A 20,542-nucleotide genomic window follows, 5' to 3' on the forward strand; every position below is an offset into this window, starting at 1 on the left:
GTGGAGTGGAAATATTTGACATTCGTGTGTTCGATTAACTTATTTCATTAAACGAAAACCTGGTTCATGTTTGTCTGTTCAAAAGTGATGATATTCGACCATATGAAATGTCATTAGGTAATTTTGGCCTTTTTGTGCTTTATTAGTAATAATAATACTCATTATATGATAATAGATGATTAATGCTACATCTATGATTCTTTCTAAGTATATATCTTATGAACAAGAACTGAAGATAGGACTGCATCTTTTTTACATGTAATGCAGTTGCATACGTGGAATTACAAAGAAATTGTAAGCTGACTTGGTACATACATTAAAATTTTAGTTTACTGTTTCAAAATTATGTACTATAATTTCTTATAAACTATTGTTACCTGACAGATTCCACCAATGCTGGTTCGTCTATTTTATGATCATATGCTTTCCAACGTGAATACAGTACATTACGGAGATACTATTTTTCCAGTATCGTATAAAAAGACACAGGGTATTGGAAAAGTGGGAAAAATCTTTAAGCACTATATTCTACAAAGACGTGATACCTTTTTAATCACGACTGATGGAAATCATGAAGCCAGGATGATAATTTACAGGAGCGATGAGATGGAGGTGGAATATGATTTAATATCTTTGAGACCTGATATTACACTTGGACATTGGTTTATGAAAAATATGTGAAAAGAAGAATATTCAAGTACTTACAAGTTTTTACACAATTTGATATATCATTATAATAATATAATGAAGCATAATATATCTTATTACTATATTTTCAGACGTGGATGACATAGATTACACAAAAATAATATCAGAAGAAGGAGAAGAACTAAATAATAATATAATTGTCCAAATTAGTGATGATAAAGATGGTCATGATAATGAGACCGAATACAATCACATAGACAATCTTGATATTATTGATAATAGTGATGAAGACGATAATATCGAAGATGGACTTGAGGAATTGGGCAGAAATATTGTTGAAGAAGTTGCATTTACTCTTATGAAATCTCATGTGGGTACACACTGTAATGGATTGGTAAGTTTTCAATTTATTGTTTTAGTGTGGACAGTAGTGGAAGATTCTTAAATACCCAAAATTATGAATTGGAAACAATAATTTTGCAGTACATTGATAGGACCCTGCATCCTATCGTAGAAGATTTGGGCAAATTTGGAACATTGAAATTAACGTGACTAATGGAAAGAGAAGGTTCTCGGCCGACTGGAACAAATTTGTACAGGAAAAGGGACTGAAAGTTAACGATGGAGTTGTTCTTAGTTTGCTGGCAGATGAAGTAACTTTTGAAGTAGTTGTTGAGTAGTATTTGGTAATACTTGTTTATGTTATGTTTTTTTTACCATTTTGACCTGAGTTTGCTACTACTTAGTTGCAGTTTACTATTTTAATTCTGAATATTTGTCTGCAGTCCTCCTTATAGTTTTTAAAGCAATGTATGCTTGTCCTTATGCAATTTTGTTAACTATTAAACTACATTTTTTCCAAGATTTCAGACTGCTAAATCACAACATATTATCACTATGACTTGTCAACTATTCCCCCCATATTTATCATATGCATCATTCTAATTATTCTTCATTACTTCTTGGTTTGTTAATTAACTGTCCAATCTTTAAGCCATGTTTAATACCTGCAACCAAGCACTGGTCAAGTTTTAGCGGAATGTGAAATCTTTAATGAGCGGTTCTGCCTCCTGAAAGAAAAGTAGTTGCAATTCCAGAGTAGGCCACGTGAAATACAATACTTTCTAAACTATGTAGTCTGCCATAGAGTGTTTTCCAGATAAATGTCTTCCCACAACCACTTGAAGCATATACAAAAAACACGCCACCAACATTATTTGCGACACTGCTGTGCATAGAAGCATATGCCTGAAGTTGGTCTTCGTTTAAACTTGTAAATAGCTTCTCTTGTTTCTCTCGCTGCTGAGCTTGGTTGTAACCAAGCTCTAACGTAATTAGCATGTTCTCTAATTCATGTAAGAAACTGGCACCAGGAAAATAATAATGGTGAAATCCTTGAGGATCTTCCCAGCATCTTTGAACAATTTTTCTATTTATGCAGTAAATGGTAGATAGATAAATAGGAACTCTATAATAGGAGAAGTGATATACAAATGTGGATTACTTAAATAAAAGTTGCTTGTAATTCTATAAAAGTATCGACAAATTGATAAGGTACATGATTCATTGTTGCGGGCAAATTTTGGATGGTGGACCAAGGTCCATGTATCCACTCCAGAAATTGTCATATTCCACATGATGGTTAACCAAGGTCCATGTATCCACTACAGAAATATGTCATATTCCACATGGTCAGATGATTAGTTTGATTGTACTTCCTACAGTAATTAAAATAATAATAATTATTATTATATTTATTTGATTATATATATCTGAGAAACAATCCAAGCCCACATTCCTTTTGTTTAAATGTTAACTATGTCTGCATCATTTATGATTTGTAATGACAAACATTATGGAAAATGATTTATGTCGTTTTGTCCTTATATTTAAAGGTTCTAAACCCATACATATAAATATTGTTTAGGAATCCTTCAGCTAATATCACCCCAAATAATAATATTTACAGTTAGGTTTCCACGGTGCTCATATGAAGATGCTCCCTGTTAGTGCAGGTTTTTACTGACAATCTTTCACCAAAGAAGCTTCAACTGCTGATGCGGGTTATACTCTAAAATAATGGGGGTTGTATGAGCAGTTAAATCTCACCATAGATTCCTCAGATTATTTTTGGTACCTTATAGAGTAAGTATGATCGTCTACTGATATTAATCATTATCGTGTCTTTTGAAACATCTGTTTTAAACTAATTTTATGATCTTACTATGTTCTCTCCATCGTGAATATAGAATCGAATGAATGGTTCCTCAAGCATGCAAAAGATCGTATTCTTACTATTATGTCAGCTGGCCATACTTTGCAAGTGTTCGTCAATGGACAACCATCAGGTAAATAGACTAATGTTGAGCTAATGATTTTTCCGAAGAACTTTCTTGCAAGATGTCAGATTATAGGATAACTTTCTTATTTCGATTGCCATAGTTTTATTTGAAGTGTATTAAGTGCTCCACAAATTCTGTAAATGAAAGAGATCTTAATATTCTTAAAAAAAGAAAAGAAAAAGAGTTTACTCCTGTGTAGAAATCACTTGTTGTTAGTTCTTAATTTATTTGCAGTGTTTCAGTGCTCGTTAACTTACAGAAACGTACCAACCATGAGCACTTGTTTTAATTTGATCTTAAAATTTTTGGCTTTTGTAGGATATGGTTGATGCACAAAATTGTACAATCTTTTGTTTTGGTTAATTGGTGTTGGAATAAATTAGCTCCTCCTGGTTGTTGTCCCCTTTGCTTTTATTGTAGTAGAGTTTTGTTTTTATCAATTATTAGTAATCTAATAGTACAGTATCTGTTGTAGTAAAATATCCAACATCTATTCGTTGGTATTGATTGCACATATTTCCAGTAGTATCTGAGTAGAAACTTACTTGATCATCATGGTTATATTAAGATCATCAAATATAGAGGTTAAAACTATTACTTGATCATCATATTAGATCATTAATTTATATCAAATTTGATAATTACATTGATAGATGAGTGAACTCGTATGACTAATCTTCCCAAAGTGAGACATCTAAAGTTAAAGTACATATGGTTATAACTTATAAGAGCCTGTCCAGTGGGAGAAATCCTTAGTTACGGCAATCATTAAATATAATATGTATAAACTTTGACACTCCGACCATACAAAATCCCTGAAACAAAAGAGTCATTACATTAATAGTCATTAAATTTGTCGAATCTCTTGATTTTGTTTTAAAGCAAAAATACAAAATATGGAAACATTACACTTAAAAGTGTCTGGGAAATAATAATAAAAAAGGATTGGTACGACTAAAATGACAAAAAACTGGAAATGTCATGATCACCCTATGCATTCAGAACACATATCCAGGCGAAAATGGACATCTACCTCTCCTAAAAAAGAAACAAATAGTTTATCAATTTTATATGTGGTAAAATAATAACAAACTGCTTACCAATTTTATTTTCTTACTGGTAGACCTAGTGGATCCTGGAGTATGTCCATGGTCCGTAATTTCTACCAGATCATACTGTAAAAAATATAGGCACTGAATCATCAATTGTGAATGATATGAGATACAAAAAATAAATAGTTTAAGGATCATTTGATGAAATCTGAGCATTACAATAAGACTTACATTTACTGAGTTTGAAATTTCATAGGCCACCGTATTTGTAGACATGGAAGATGTGGAGCCATTTTATCATAAGCATCAATTACATAGTAAATTGTACTATTGAGGATGATGTTATCATCATTGAGTTAAATTCAGAGTGTAATCCTTTTCCCCACAATAGTCTTAATATGCGGAGGATATGTTCCCGAATCCTAAAAATAATTGATTCTGACAATTAAGTTTATTACAAAATAGAAATTAAAAACTGAATTTAAAACAAAGATACCATAATAACAAATTGGCACACCTAGAAACCCTTGGCAATAAGTTTTATTACCGTTTTGCAACACGGTCATAAAGGACGGAATTAAACGCTTCTGTATAGTCTTGTGCAAATAGAAAAATCTTGAACCTAAACATTAAAAAAATGATTAAGAACTTATGTCATTTTTTGAAGTTTCATATAACTGTAAACTGGTTTACTTTACAATTATACAACCTTTTTTGAGGAACATGATTGTTTTGATTGCATGTGGAGCATTTATATTTTCCTTCCAGTTTTGTGACTTCTCCAGAGCAATCCATCTTGCTGCAACTACGGTACCATCAGCCGACACTCTCCTCCACATTATTAACTTTTACTTTGTATATAAAAATCATCTAAAAATGATTAACATATGATGAATAAAATTATTTGGAGGCAGTAGAAAAAAATAAACTCAAATTTCTAAACATATGTAGTTAGTAAAACTGTGTAAAGCAAATAATTAATTATTACCTTCAGAAAATCAGTTACAGTTTTCTCACTAAGTTCTTTTAGCGTGATAGTATGAATAGTTTGATAAATTGACCATTCGGATTGAGTTGATGATGATATAGCTTTCCTCGAAGGAACGTAATCTTCTTCACGGAGTCTAATTCGAGAAATAAAGTACATGTAATAATTTTGGTGTTGAGAATATATACATACTAAAGAGCCATAATTACTCAAATGTGTCAGCAACGTTAACCCTATCTCATCTCAAAAATGACATCATGGTCCAGGTTTAGATAAATTTTGGAAGCAGGTATAGTGCTAATCTGAACAGAGGTTGCAACCAAGAAAATTAGAAAATTAAGCTTCATTGCTGTAATTTTTTTGATAGTTTTATTAATAAAGAGGTTAGTTCATTAAAAATTAACTAACTATGAAAAATCTTAAGTTTGGTAGTGGTCAATATGATAATCACTCGCTCTTCTTTTGGAATCTCTTTATAACGTGCATCAATTGCAATTGCAAGATTACCCCACACGGTAACTTTGGAGGAATGTCTAGAATAAAATAATAGATGAAGTAATAGTAAACATACAATATGGAAAGTAATATTAAATATATATACACAAATAATAATCAGAAAGAACCAAGAAAATTAATAATGTACCTTCCATCAGTAAACTGAAAATGGACAATGTCCCTTTGACCAAACTTAGTACCAATATTGGAAAGCTCCTCAAAACTCTCTAATACTCCCATAACATCTACGATCAATCTTGACGTTAGACACTTTGCGTGGAAAAAAATCACTTGAAAATTTAAAAAGAGGATTGTATCCTCAAAACCTGTTGCAAATTCTGGAAATTTCGCACCATCGTTTGCTTGTGCAATAACAAATAGTTCACTTAGATCCACAAATTCAAATTTTGTGGGTAGATATCATAATATCATCATCAACAGGATCTATAGTTGTCTTATATGAGAAATTAATTATTAACTTAGAGGAAACATGTTTTAGTGTTCCAAGAGCTTTTTTGGTGTAAAATTTAGAAAACACGTATACGCCACCCTCCACTATCTTATCAGAATGCATTTTCCAGTAATCTGGATATATATAAGTATGTACATGACAATCCTACATAAACAAACAATGGTGAAAAAGTGATTAAACATAGCAACATTTTATAAACAGATTGATATTTAAATATAATTTTATGTAACTATTATAAGTTAAAAAAATATAGATTTTACAATGTCATCCAGCAGAATGAGGTTATATCCCTTTATGGCATCGCTTCTGAAGGCCACATTCGAGTTATTCTTGCTTCAATTTTCCAGGTGGTTCTAGAGATGTCGAGAGAAGATAGTTGATCGAACATTGTTGCTAAAAATCTGGAAAATAGTATATTCAGTGAATTAGTTCGAATCAATTTAACTTTTAACTACATGATGGATACATAAAAAACCATGAGAAAATAGAAAATCAGAAATAGTTGAGTATTATTACGTGTGTGTAGTGGTTGCTAACTGTTAGTAGGAAGATGTGATTTTGTGTGAAAGGATGAACATGGTTTATATATGTGATTGAGACATAATTAGTGAGAGGAATTGATGTATGTATAGACAAATCAGCACTTAATAATTGTTTCCATGATTCAAATAATAAATTAGTGATTTTCTAATCATAAAAAAATCAATTATAACATGAATTATGAACATGTATGATATTATTTGGATTATTGATTTTGTAAATTATAAAAAGAATCAATTAGAACTATATTTATATTTTTGCAGGGTGTAATTTGCTAATAAATAATTTATATGACTATTTACTCTTATTGATTCATGTAATATATTAATCGCTACCAAATTATTGTTGATGATATTAAATCTCAATAAAAATGTTAAACGTAATATATATGGAGTGTGTGTTGAGGATATTAGTTTTTAAGGATATAAAATTAATGTTAAAAAAAATCAAACATAGTAAATGATTAATTGGTAAATTTTCTTTTATAAAAGTAGAGAATAATTATGATCGACAAGATTGATGCTACATTTCTTATTTGTTTGAAAAATTAGGTGTCATTGTTGTTATCAACTTTTTGTAATGGTAGTTACCATGTTGATTGCACGTCAAATCTCTTGGATAATAATCATTTGGTTGCCATTGAGTCAATATGATTATTATGGATAATCCAGCTAAATTTTTCATGACGAAAAAGGGCAAGTAAATGATTTAACAGAGTAAAATAATGAAAGGTATTTTAAGTAAATTGTAAATCTTAGTGCTAGTAAATATTAAAAATATATTGATATTGATGAATTAGGAACTAAACGTAAATAATAGATGCTCCATTGAGCCCAACTACTTAATATTAAATGAATACAGCTTCCTAATCCAACAAAATATAATCTAATCCGCTTTTTAATAAATGAGAACAAAAACAGTTTGATCATGAAGATTTCGAGTTAAGCAGAAGGCAAACCGAATTCGAGTTCATCCAAATTTTTCATTATCTGTTCGCATATTTTTCACTCAACATATTCTATTTTTTTTTAAAACTTGCGTGATTCGTAGTACACTCACAAATCATATTTTAAAATCACACCATAACATGAATTCACATTCATTTGAATTATTTTTTCTTTTGTACTATTAACATAAAGTCCTAAATATATTCAGTTTTATTATTCACCATAAATTCCATTTTTTATTTTTAATCTTAGATGCATAAACATAACAATGTTTTATAAAATCAGAAGGCATGCAATGTAAAATTAAATCAGATCAAAATTTGTAAATATTTCAATTAAATTAACATCAACAAGTAATGTATGACAGTATGAGAGTTCAATTATTTTCTAATTTTAGTTGTTTTTCTAGAAATCGATTTTTAATACATCATAAAATTTACTAATCTTTTAATAGTCTCAAAAAAAAACTTCAATGAAAACACAATTTATTAAACCAACAGACCAAGCCATGCCTTTTTACAAGTTTGCATTATACGGAACCCCTGTGGCAGGCAACCAGCTTGCTCCAGAAATAAAATTGGAGACAGTAAAATTTACGGCATCTGTAGCGTTGATTATATGAAAACTTTCCCATGTAACCCTGCTGCTAGTATTCGATCCTGGTCCGCTATTGTTAAATTCAGCGTAATAAGATGTATTTAGGGCAAAATCTCCAGACCATGCAATCCAACCAACAGGATCAATTAAGCTGTCCATAAACGATTGCATGTAAACTGCTCTTGAGTACTGCTTCCAAGGCCTTCCTAAATAAGTGGCAGTTGATCCCAGGTTTTCAGCTACTGTAATACTGCAATTTTGTACTGAGGTTCCCGTATTCTGATTTATATCGGTTCTACCTTGTGCAGTTATAGTGTTGTACTGTCCTTGAATAGGTAGTCGCGGAAAAATGTTGCAGTTTTGAAATACAACTGCAGCATTTCCAAATATGAAATCTATAGTTCCATAGATATCACATTCTCTGTAGAATTGTCTTAAAGAATGAGTGTATAAGGTGTCCTGATATGCTTCGAAGCTACAACGATAGAATGTTGAAGTGTCTGCATTACTTCGAACAGCCACTGCTTGGTAATTTGATGCTCCTGCTGTGTTGCGGATAGTCATGTTAACGCCCACAAAGCCTTGTCCTGTCACAACTGCAACAACATTTCATTTCATCAGTAATATTCATCTTATTTCGATAACCACTATGACATGACATTTTCGCAGATATCAAATTTGAGAAAACAAGGGAAAAGTTAAGGTTGCATTCCATTACTTTTGTTATTATTGTAATATTATGAATAACAACAAGTTTATCATAAGTTTAAACTCGCTAACTTACTAAGTGTTGCAGTGTTGAAAGTAGTGAAGTTATCAGCAACGCTGCGATTCCCAGTAATTATTGTATTATTAATTCCATCTCCGATCATCATCAAGTACTTCTTAGTAGATGCTATATTAACATACTCGTCATAAGTACCAGCCAAAGCACGAATCACGAAGAAACCATTGCTTCCATCAGTATTATTAGGTGCTGCAGCTACCGCATCACTAATGGTTCTAAAATCTCCACCACCACTGGCGTTTACAACCACTGTCTGGCTTACCTTCACAACATTACCACCTGGATAAAGCACCAGACCAGGAGACGTTTGCTTTCTACCAAGTTTTCGCTCTTTGAGAGTTCTTCTCTGTCTTGTAGCAGAAACCCATCCATGCCTAAAAATTGCAAGTGATACACTGTACATCATAGTTCCATTGAATAATGAACTTTGAAGAGTGCTTTGAGGGTTTGAAGGAGAAGATATTGATTGAAGACCATCTAAACACGTCTGTTGGTTGGTGAGGGTTGCACTGAGCAAGGTCAACAAATTATCCTCATCTTCTAAACTTGCTAAAGCATTCGTTGTACGAATAGTTTCCAGAGTTTTCGACAAGTAATCAACATTCAAGCTTTCAAGAAGTGTGCAATCTTCCAGAGCATGAATCATGTTCTCGGACGATGCAAAGTCTTGGTGATCAAGGAAGCCCTGTACTAATGACATTAAGGATTTTGCTGATGATATTGATTGGTTAATAGAGAACCTGCCATGGTCATATATGGAAAAAGAGTCATTTGATGGTAGAATTGATTTGCAAAAGGATGGAAAAGGTGTGTCATTACAGATTGTGTCTTTAGATGCTGATACCAGAGGACAGGGGATACAGAGCATCAAAAACAGAGAAACAAGGCAAGCTAAGAAATGCATGACTTTAGTACTAGTGGTGTGTTGGGAATGTTTATGGTTTAATTGTAAATGTTCACACATATATAACATTCATTCTTCGTGTTCAGTTCTTCATTCTGTTGTGCTTAGTTAATTGCTAACTAATTTCAAAGCTTGTTGACAATGTATTTGGTCTCTACCTAAGAAATCATTATGTAAATATTATATTGGGTTATCATAAACATGTATGCTACGAAAGGTACTAGATGAATAAAACAATTCTTGAAAACGAGTCTTGTTTAGTCTTGAACTGACATACATTCGACAGATGTCGATGCAGGAGCCTGAATTTATTTGTAAGGTAGACTTTTTGGATAATAAATCATGAGAAAACCTTAAATACCAAGAGTTAAAAAATAATACATGCACGTCTTCAACACATTATTGTAGTTCTGTATGAAGAAATGTACATACATGACAGAGTGTTAAGATGTGTTTCCCCGCAAATTTTTATTAACAGAAATAAAATAAAAATCTCTCTTGCCTACAAATTTAAATTCAATGCTTTATTCTTCTGATCTTGGTCTTACTGGAGAAGGCCAATTAAGCCGTAGGCTGGTAGGTGTTCAGCAAATATTAATAAGTATTTATTTATTTTGGGTTAATATTTAAATATTTAAATATTTTTAAATTTTTATTTGTTCACTCATATAATTAACTTTAATATATTTACATAATTATATAATAATATATTTATAATAAAAATAATGAAGAAGTTGTCTTAGTTAAGTAAGATAAGTTCTAGTCAAAGTTTATTATGTTTACTTGTTTAATAGGTGTAAAATTATTTATTTTTATTTTTATTAACCAAAATATGAATACAAGAATAACGTTAAATAAAATTATACACCATTCTCTATTATAGTTTAACAAGTTAAAATCCATGCACATGTCCCATTAATATTTTAATTTTTTAATTTTTTGATCTAATTATATCATAATTTAATATATTTTTAAAATTTTAAATTAATTATAGCTTTATAATAAAAATAATAAAATAATTAGAATAAAATAAGTTGTGGTTGATTGTAATTTAGCAGGATAAGAAAATTATATTTTCGTAATTTAGTCATTCAATAGATTTATAAAACTATTTATTTTATTTTAATAACTAAAATAAGAGAAAAATTGTTGAACCAAATTATACCTAATTTCGATTAGAACTTTTTTCAAATGTACGTTTTTTTTGATTTTTTTTTACAAAAATATGATTATTATTTTTAATTTTAATTTACAAAAATACAGTTTTCCATTTTTTTACAAAAATACGACTTTGCAAACCCACTAGATGCAAAGCTCAATTGGAACAAAAAAAATCATACTTTTTTATAAGTTGCAATGTTATTACTTTTGGTTGCAAACCGTATTTTTGTATTTTTTTCAAAATATCGTAAAATTGCAAAAAAAATACTTAGAAAAATAGTATTTTTGGTAATTTCTCTTGTGATTATTATGGTTAAAATTTTATTTATCTGATTATATAATAATTTTAATATATTTTTATAATTATATCATAATTATAGATTTATAGTAAAAATAATAAAATAATTAGAATAAAATTATTATATACGGTAAGTTGTGGTTGGCTGTAGTAGTTTAGCAATTTAGCCATTTAGTAGATTTATAATACTATTTATTTTATTTTTAATAACTAAAATAAGAAAATAATTGTTGAACCAAATTATATCTCATTCTCATTATTATAGTTTAGTATAGACTAGTTTTACAACCCGTGCGGGTCTACCTTAATATTTTATATTATTTATAATTTTTATAAAAATTAATATAACTACCACAATATTAAAATTAATTAATATTAAATTATAAACTTATTATGAGAATTTTAATTTGAATGTGTATAATTTTAGTTAAAATTAAATAGCACAAAAAATATATGATTGATGTAATTTGAATCATTAATCTTATAACATATTTATTATTGGGATTCGACATGAGATATTCTTATACAAAACAAAACCTTATTTTGTTTAAATCCAACCCATGTCACCATGTGTGAGTAGAATATTATCTATATTTTTCATAAAATTTATCTTGTAGAAGTTATAATAATTATATTAAAATTTTGGGATATTTGTCATTCTTTTTAAGTTTTAATGAGTTAATCTCGAACGGAAAAATATTGAAATAGCCCACTTAAATTCGTTTAATACACTTTTTAGTTATGATCGAGTTCAAATTTTGAATAAACAAATCAAACGGAGCGCTTATCAAAATAAGTTTAAACATATTTACAAATTTTATCGAGTATATAAGATTTATTCCACTCATTAGGTAACGAGAAATGTAAACAATGATTGGGTAATGTATGTCGGATTATAAAAGCTTGGAACGAGAAAAATATCAAATTGGAATCACCCTTGTGTTTGAACTTTGAAACGCAGTAGACAAGAAGCGCAAGAGTACATGATTATCGAGAATGATGTAGTTGATGTGATCCGATTTTCACGTAAAAGTTCTATCGAAAATAGTGGAGACACATATGTTGTGCAATCAAAACATTATAAAATATATTATTTTGTGAAGTGTGTTATCCGAGTATCACTAATTCATTAAAATTTATTGAAAATCATTTAAGTTTAATAAGTAGAATGTGTATATTCCGCAAACTTAACATGTTTTATAAAATAAAGTATTTTTGTAATATTTTACATGCAGTACATATATGATATTCAAGATTTTGAATAAAATAAAGATTTTTGTAGAGCACGATTCACAAATAATATGTTTTACAATATTTTTATGCAATATTTAACTTGCCTCCAAGATCTGAAAAAAAGTGGTCTCCATTATAAAATTTAATTTAAAAAAAATAAAAAATAAATAAATTATCAATAATTCAAAGGACTGTAATTTAGAATCAATTTATTTATTATTATGAAAATATAAAAAAAAATAATTGATTTAATTATCATAGCTTAAAATCTCCTGGTCGAGAATTTTCCAAGACTTCAACACTGAATAAACAGAAAAGTGCATCCAGAAAAAATAAAATGCACTCTGCAAGTATAATAAATAAATTTACTGTTATAATACTAAATCTGTAATAATAAGACTCTTGTAGAGTTGTAGTATTCATTTGAAGCTCCGATCCATAACCCCTGTCACAAATCACACAACACCCCTCCGGTATATTTCTCTTCTCCATTTAAACCCCCCTTTTCTTTTCTTTTTGTTTGATCTGTATCTTGTTTTTGTGTGTGTATTTAAATAGTTGTTTCTTTTAGTTGATGAATAGTGGTACTAATATGCAATTATGGTTTTTTTCTTGATTTTTAGCTATTTATTTCTATCAAGAATCATAAAGTCGTTAACTTTCTGTTGATATCTTTCCTGATATGGATATGTTAATTTAGTTATTATATATACATGTTGAAAGCTGTGATCTTTTGATGGTGTTGTGTGTCCAATTGGAGCATTTTTGCTAGTTTCAGTTCTGTTTATTAGGATGGATAAAGATTTTAATTGGAATCTGAAATTAGGAAGTATGGTAGATTGATAGGGCTGCGGATAATGGAAAGTGAAAATAGCGTAATGCAGTGAGTGTTCGGGTTCCGATCTTTACTTTGTTTTGAGTTGATTTGCTAGTGGGTCGGATATTTTATCAACTCAGTTTTAGTTGAGAAAACAAAGATTAGTTTTTTTTCCGACGGTTATTATCAACATTTGATTAGATTTGATTAGATTGGATCATAAAGCTATAAGAACTTATATTGCTTAAATCGTTTGACAATATAATAATGTTAAGTATTTTGCTTTAAGTTATTAAAAAGAAAAAAAAACACACTAGAGACTGAAATGTGAATGTTCGTGCAGTACGACCTCCTAGCATTATTTACAACTTGCTTTGGAAGAGGGAGTGTAAATGCTTTATGCAAGAAATTTTTTGTTGCAAATATTTGATCCTGGTCCTGTAGGAATCCTACCAATTTAGTTTTATGGTACTTGTACAAGTTACAACTGATTGCCTGTGAACTAGTTTTCACAGTCACAAGGATCATTTTCTGATGTTATAATTTTGTGTATCCAGTTGGTAATTTATTATTCAAAAAAGATCTGTGGGCTGTAGTGGTTGACTGGTTAAAGCAATGGATGGAAGCAAAATGGAGATATGGGACACAATGGCAGAAGCTTTTACGAATATGGTAAAATCTGCATCTGACTGGATTACATTTGCGATTGATGCTCCTTCTGCTCGTGTAGTTGTTTTTGGAGTTCACATTGGAGGTATGCTCTCCTAGTTGCTAGAAATCGAATAAGGTATTTATAGAACCTTGGTGATTTGATGTTCTCTTTTTGTATTTTTTACACTTTTAGGACATCTATTTGTGGAAGGTCTTCTCTTAGTAGTTATTCTCTTCCTACTTTCCCAGAAAAGTTACAAGCCACCTAAACGACCATTGACAGAGAAGGTATTACGTCCACCTTTATTTTCAGTCATGGTAAGGTGGTTTAGTCTGATAGTATGATAGATAACATCATTTCATGTGTAGGAAATTGATGAGCTTTGTCATGATTGGGTTCCAGAGTCCCTCATTCCGCCTATTACAGATGACATGAAATGTGAGCCACCTGTCTTAGAAAGGTAACAGGATCTTCTTCCAATGATTCACCATGCACTGTTCTTTTTCCTCTTAAGCTCTTAAAAGTCATAGGTTTATCTAGTCTAGAGCCTCTAGATAACTAGATATCAACATCCTGTATTGGTGTCAGACTGCTATAACCTGAGTCAAAATTCCTTATTTTTTGTTACGTGCCTTGCAAGTTAAAAAATGCAGTATGTGGAAATTGTTATGTATCTGCAGTCACACACGCACACACACATATACAAAGATGACAGGGTTTGGTATTGGTTTTATATTTGTCTTCTTAGTTAAATTCTTTCGGTCATTGTCGCTTAAAATTTTTTAAATATTCAAAGAGAGTACATCAATGAAGTACTTATGAGGGAGTGTTATAACTTGTCACTCATCTTCCTTCCAAGCTAGTAGCTGAGTTTCATGTGTTTCATCAAAGAAATATATTCTTATGCTAGTGTTTGCATTGCGTCAGAGGCTCAGAGCTATCTCAATATTATGAATATATACATAGGGGCAAGCAAGTCTCATTCAATGGACATCTGAACAGTAACAAGCATTTCTATGTGAAAGTTTAAATTGATAAATGCCATTAAATACAACAAGTGGTTGTAGTAAACAAACTGTATCCAGGTTGTGTCAACAATTCCTTGTAGAATGCAGATGATTCATATTTCATCCCTTAACTCGAGTATAATATCATAGATTCATTTTGTTAATATATGGTGGTACTAAAATTAAGTATAAAACAGATTCATCACCAATATTGATTTGTCAGTAAACTCTTTTTATCTTTCTTACACCTGCATGTTTTTGTAATGAATACTTTGAAATTGAATTCATTTATATTCATCATGTTACTTCTGATGCAGTGCTGCAGGTACACACACAGTGATCAACGGTAAAGAGGTCGTGAATTTTGCTTCTGCAAATTACCTTGGATTAATCGGACATGAAAAGTTGCTTGTGAGAAACTTGTAATCATTATTATTAGCTATTTTACAGCATTGAGTTTGACTCCAGTTTAGTAAATTGTGAAAAAACTTGCATCAGGAATCTTGTACTTCATCACTGGAAAAATATGGTGTTGGTTCTTGCGGTCCTCGTGGCTTTTATGGAACCATCGGTATGATCTAATACTCACATTTGTTGCAATCTCTTGGCTCTGCATGATTTTCTCTGGTAGTTTCACGAAAGAGCTTACAGAACAACATTTGTGAGGAAGGATCATATGATCACTGAGTTTAATTTTCTAATATTAATATACATTTAGCTGTTTACATGATAAAACTCTGAACGTTGACAACCCTGGTTTGTGTAGATGTTCACCTTGACTGTGAGGCCAAAATAGCCAAATTTTTGGGAACTCCAGATTCCATATTATACTCGTATGGACTTTCTACCATGTTTAGTGCAATTCCAGCATTTTGTAAGAAAGGGGACATTGTGATCGCGTGAGTAAACTGAATTCATAAGTATTAATGACTGTAGTAGTTAGCCACGACTCTTTGACAATGGTTTTATCTGCATTATTCAGGGATGAAGTCGCTGGTGATAGAACTATCTCAAACTTGTATTTTGTTTTCTTTCCAGGGATGAAGGTGTCCACTGGGGAATACAGAATGGCCTTTTTCTATCTAGAAGTACAATCATATACTTCAAGCACAATAATATGGAGTCCTTAAAAGATACTTTAGAGAAAGTCACTCGTGATAATAAGAGAGCAAAAAAGTTAAGGCGCTACATCGTGGTTGAAGCTGTATATCAGGTAACTTGTATTCAGTATGGTTTATTTTGTTCCAGCAGTAATTTACTGCTAGGTTTTTTTTAATGAAATGATACTAAAAGTGTGCATTTTATCTTTTAGTTGAATTATCTTATCCCAGTGGTATTTTCCTTTCTTGCATGTAGATTTGCAGTTTCTGAAATGTAGACAGCATCTGACTTTGCAAGAATGAAAAACTCTCATTCCACACCAGATTTATCAATTTATTTATATTAATGGCGGTATTGTGGTAAACAGTATGAGTATCATGGTAGATTATATAGAGCCTAGAAGCACTAGGTTTGATGTTAATAGGGTTTGTAAGTGATTTTTTTGGATTAATATGCATTTTGACAGTCTAGCCGTGAAAACCTCTCTTCCACAAAATTTAATGTTTTGACTTTTTATTTTTGAGAGTCAATTGGTAGTATATTTAATGAGAATAAGGAACCTGAGATAGACCTTAAGAACATTTCTGAGGCAACCTAATCATACGGCGTCGTGTGGCACTCAAATCAGTTCATCAAGTTCCAGGTGAGTAGATTCTTAAAATGTTTTTAACTTATGTGCCATAATATTTAAGGAATTTTAATGTACAGCTGCTTGACAAAAAGACAGTACCGATTCATTATTGCCTCAGGGATTTTCCTGAGGTCTACCTGGGATTCCTTATTCTTATATTTAAAACAGTAATTTATATAATTTGTAATATCTTCAAATTAGAATCAGTACTAACAATTTATAAAAGTAAAATAATACTTTACTTGCTGATATAAGTAAATTCCACTTCAATTTTAAACTTTAAATACTTTCATTTGACTTTATTACTTTGAGGATGCAAGATGCACTTTTTATTTATTAAGCAGATGAAATACGGCAATAAGTCCATCAAGATGTTGACCAGTGGCGGAGCTACATTGGGGGCTAGTGGGGACTAAAGCCCCCGCTAGAATTAGAGTTTACATGGCATTAATTATTTTTAGCCCCCACGAGACCTAAAAATAGTCCATATAATTATGTATGTTTCTTATTTTAATTAATTAATATTTTAATTTTCTATAGTTTGTACATATTTTAAAAAAAATTCTTACAATTTATTTAGTCCCATATTACAAATCTAAACCTTAAAATAAAATTAAAAAATGTTATACAATATCTTTATATCTTAATTTTTTTGATACGTATATATATCTCATATTAAATCATAATTTTAACTTTATAGTGTATTATTTTTTCACATTAAAAACACTAAAAAAAATACAAAAAACTTTAAATTTGTAATACCAAAAAAAATTACTTTATAAATTCTACTATTGTAAAAAGTGGTTTCTTCTCTTGTAAAAAGTTGCTATATTTTGTAATAAACTTAATTTTTTGAACAATTTTAATGCATAAATATTTAGATGGGCAAAATTTTTTTTAGTAATTTTTTAACTTAGCCCCCACTACTTAAGTTTTCTAGCTCCGCCACTGATGTTGACACTAGCATCTGTAGCTTTGTTATTATTATTACAGGCTTTTCAAGATCATCTATTTTATGAAGGCATTCTTTCTGTTCAGAAATGGGAAGTTCTGTAATTTTTTCTTTCATGGTACAACATGACTTTTTTCTTGGGCTAAGATCTGTTTCCTGAATTGTTTTGCAATGTTGGACTACAAAATAATCACTTAATTTAAGTTGCTTTTATGAGTAAGATCTCAAAATAATCACTTTCGGGTGAAGGACATATGCTAGATTTTAAAATCTAAATTCTTTCTGTTGATTAATTTATCTTTAAGGAGTACATATGAGAAGTTACAGTGACATGGGTAAATATAACTTGTGTAGAAAGCAAAATAAAAACAAGACCATCTCTTCTCCTGAAGTCCTCAAATTCAAGTTTTTTAGCTAGGAATAAAGTTTATTGCTATGATGAAGTTTGAGAAACAGAATTGGATATTGCGACATAATCTTTCTTTTTTCTGTTAAATTAATCAAGTAGTTGGTTCCTATGTGATGGTGGAGTGCATTGTTTAATTATTTTCTTCTGGCAAATATGCAGAACTCTGGTCAGATTGCTCCACTAGAAGAAATAATCAGACTAAAAGAAAAATATTTATACCGTGTGGTGTTAGATGAGAGCAACTCAATTGGTGTGCTTGGTAGTTCTGGTAGAGGCTTAACTGAACACTGCAGGGTTCCGGTATGTTTAGTGATGCTCTTGGTTGCATTACTTGATCAAATATCAATTGCGGTTTCATAATGGTACAATGTTGTAGATTGAGAAGATAGATATTGTGACCGCGGCCATGGGAAATGCTTTGGCTACAGAAGGCGGATTCTGCACAGGGAGTGCTAGAGTTATTGACCACCAAGTATGGAGATAAACTTCATAGAACCACTTCTTTTTTAAAAAGTACTGTAGCATAAAGAGTAATTCTGTTAAGTAGATTTGCAGCAAGAAATGAATTTTACTTTTTGTTATATTTCTAGATGAAAATGATAATTGATCACTCTAGCTTCACTTCCCTGATGTTTTATATAACTTTTGCAGCGTCTCAGTAGTTCTGGCTATGTCTTCTCAGCTTCGTTGCCCCCATACCTAGCTAGTGTTGCAATTACTGCTATCAACATTCTAGAAGACAGCCCGCAACTGATAAAGAACTTGAAGAAAAATATAAGCACACTACACGAAGGTTTTTGTTACTTGTGTTGCATTTAAATACCTTCTAGGTTGGCTGGTGTGAAGTAGTGCTGACTGTTTGGTAAATATTTAATTTGGTTTAGACAATGTTATCATTTTGAATTTTTATATTTTAAGCAATTGCAGGACTGTCGGACATACACGGTCTTGAGATTGCCAGTCATAACCAATCTCCCATCGTTTATCTAAAGCTGAAAAAATCAACCGGTTCGCCAAAAGGTGACCAACAATTGCTTCAAGATGTTGTTGATCGTGTAAGTGTTTTTAAAATTCTTTTGGTCCAAATCATTACGTTCTTTCTCTATTTCCTAACATAATTTGCATATGCAGTTATTGAAAGAAGAGAACATCTTTGTAACAACTTCAAAAAGATCGACACTTGATAAATGCACTTTGCCTATTGGGATCAAATGTTTCGTCTCTGCTGCTCATACCGAATCTGATCTAACGAAAGCATATAAATCGTTGAAGAGGGTTGCAGCTCAAGTCTTGACTGGTGGTGAATAAGGTCTTTCTATATGTGACAATTAGTCCATTGGTTGTGGTATAAGTCAAGAAAAGGATGTTGTGGGAGATTTTGCTGCAAGCTGAGTTTCATACATTACATGACTTGATTTATTTGTTATAGGCATGATGTGTTTATGCAAGAGGGTTATGGTAATCAAGTACCATTTCACTTAGATGGCAGTAAGTTGAGGCCTGGAAGTGTTTGTTTGGCCATTGAGCTGTGCATATTCTTTATGATAACTAAAGCACCAGGTTTTTGATGTTGAGAGTTTTTTCTTAGGATCTAAATGACGTTGAGTTTTTATGGTATTGGATGAAACTAAGCAGGGACTTTGACGCCATTTCACTCTTTTACATGAACAGGAGCTTAAACATCTAACTGTCGGTTTTGCATCTCCAATGCAACAAAACACACACGATTGGTGGTGTTGCAGCTTCAACTTAAATATCAAAACCCTTGAGAACAATTCTCGTATTACATCTGCATAAACCTGTAGAGCAAAACACAAATCGACACAAGACTCAGAACTTGGTGGGGGGGGGGTGTTTGGTGGGATACGTGATTGGACCGGGAATCAGGGAGGGAAAGAGTTTAATTTAATGGGAGTGAGAATGAAGTGAAATTTCGCCTGATATGATGAGTTTGATTTACCCACGGGAAATGGGTTCCGATTTTCAAACTAAATTGTTAATGCTAAAACTGTCAAATGGATTTAAGGTTCCGATCACATTGGAACAGACTTATATATTGAAACAAACTTATTAACCATTAATCAAACACCTCTTGCTATGTACACAAGTATATTTCCCACAATTCTTTCCAGCCCAGTGATTGTACAAGCTAAGAAATGACCCCCCGGAGCAACTGATTCACCTCTTTAAAACCTTCCCCGGTTTCATTTGCGTCAATGTTGTGTTCCTCAAGAGAAAGATAATGCAAGTATGATCGAATATGTTGCACTTGCTGTGCAGTATAATCGATGGATAAAATCAAAGTAATGTACTTTGTACTTTCTAAATGTGTGTATACGAGAACTGTGGAAATAGAACGACAATCAACACCACCAAGAAAGAGAACTGAGAGCATAAATAGATTGGCAGCGAGAGCAGAGAAAAATTCATTCGCATTTTTAATTTAGAAACAACTATTTGTGGAAGTAACATATGCGCACACGATCAGAAAATCCAGGGAAGTTCCTTG

The 20,542-nt window shown here is 31.2% G+C and overlaps 2 protein-coding genes across 2 annotated transcripts; one reads left to right on the forward strand and one right to left on the reverse strand.

Annotated features, from left to right (window-relative positions):
- Positions 1-7,818: 7,818 nt before the first annotated feature.
- Positions 7,819-9,787, reverse strand: LOC141693130 (putative pectinesterase/pectinesterase inhibitor 20). The gene is made up of 2 exons (XM_074498138.1): positions 8,866-9,787; positions 7,819-8,677 (listed from the first exon to the last, which is right to left on the reverse strand). The coding sequence occupies exons 1-2, from the start codon at positions 9,770-9,772 to the stop codon at positions 8,001-8,003; spliced, it is 1,584 nt and encodes a 527-aa protein (XP_074354239.1). The 5' UTR covers positions 9,773-9,787; the 3' UTR covers positions 7,819-8,000.
- A 2,993-nt stretch (positions 9,788-12,780) lies between these two features.
- LOC141690172 (long chain base biosynthesis protein 1-like) lies at positions 12,781-19,650 on the forward strand. Its single transcript, XM_074494836.1, has 13 exons — positions 12,781-12,937; positions 13,839-14,035; positions 14,126-14,220; positions 14,302-14,393; positions 15,258-15,351; positions 15,439-15,511; positions 15,707-15,839; positions 15,979-16,153; positions 18,193-18,333; positions 18,410-18,505; positions 18,685-18,826; positions 18,961-19,088; positions 19,165-19,650. The coding sequence occupies exons 2-13, from the start codon at positions 13,897-13,899 to the stop codon at positions 19,339-19,341; spliced, it is 1,485 nt and encodes a 494-aa protein (XP_074350937.1). The 5' UTR covers positions 12,781-12,937; positions 13,839-13,896; the 3' UTR covers positions 19,342-19,650.
- Positions 19,651-20,542: the final 892 nt, after the last annotated feature.

The sequence above is a fragment of the Apium graveolens genome, chromosome 10 (assembly GCF_009905375.1).
Source record: "Apium graveolens cultivar Ventura chromosome 10, ASM990537v1, whole genome shotgun sequence".
NCBI lineage: Eukaryota > Viridiplantae > Streptophyta > Magnoliopsida > Apiales > Apiaceae > Apium > Apium graveolens.

What these genes read in the sequence shown, in the direction of transcription:
- LOC141693130 (XM_074498138.1), bottom strand. Translation starts at nt 9,772, where the DNA reads ATGCATTTCTTAGCTTGCCTTGTTTCTCTGTTTTTGATGCTCTGTATC. An exon ending in TTTCAACACTGCAACACTTA is followed by an intron (nt 8,678 to 8,865) that starts GTAAGTTAGCGA and finishes ATGTTGTTGCAG; the next exon opens with TTGTGACAGGACAAGGCTTT.
- LOC141690172 (XM_074494836.1), top strand. Translation starts at nt 13,897, where the DNA reads ATGGATGGAAGCAAAATGGAGATATGGGACACAATGGCAGAAGCTTTT. An exon ending in TTTTGGAGTTCACATTGGAG is followed by an intron (nt 14,036 to 14,125) that starts GTATGCTCTCCT and finishes TTACACTTTTAG; the next exon opens with GACATCTATTTGTGGAAGGT. An exon ending in CTAGAGTTATTGACCACCAA is followed by an intron (nt 18,506 to 18,684) that starts GTATGGAGATAA and finishes TAACTTTTGCAG; the next exon opens with CGTCTCAGTAGTTCTGGCTA.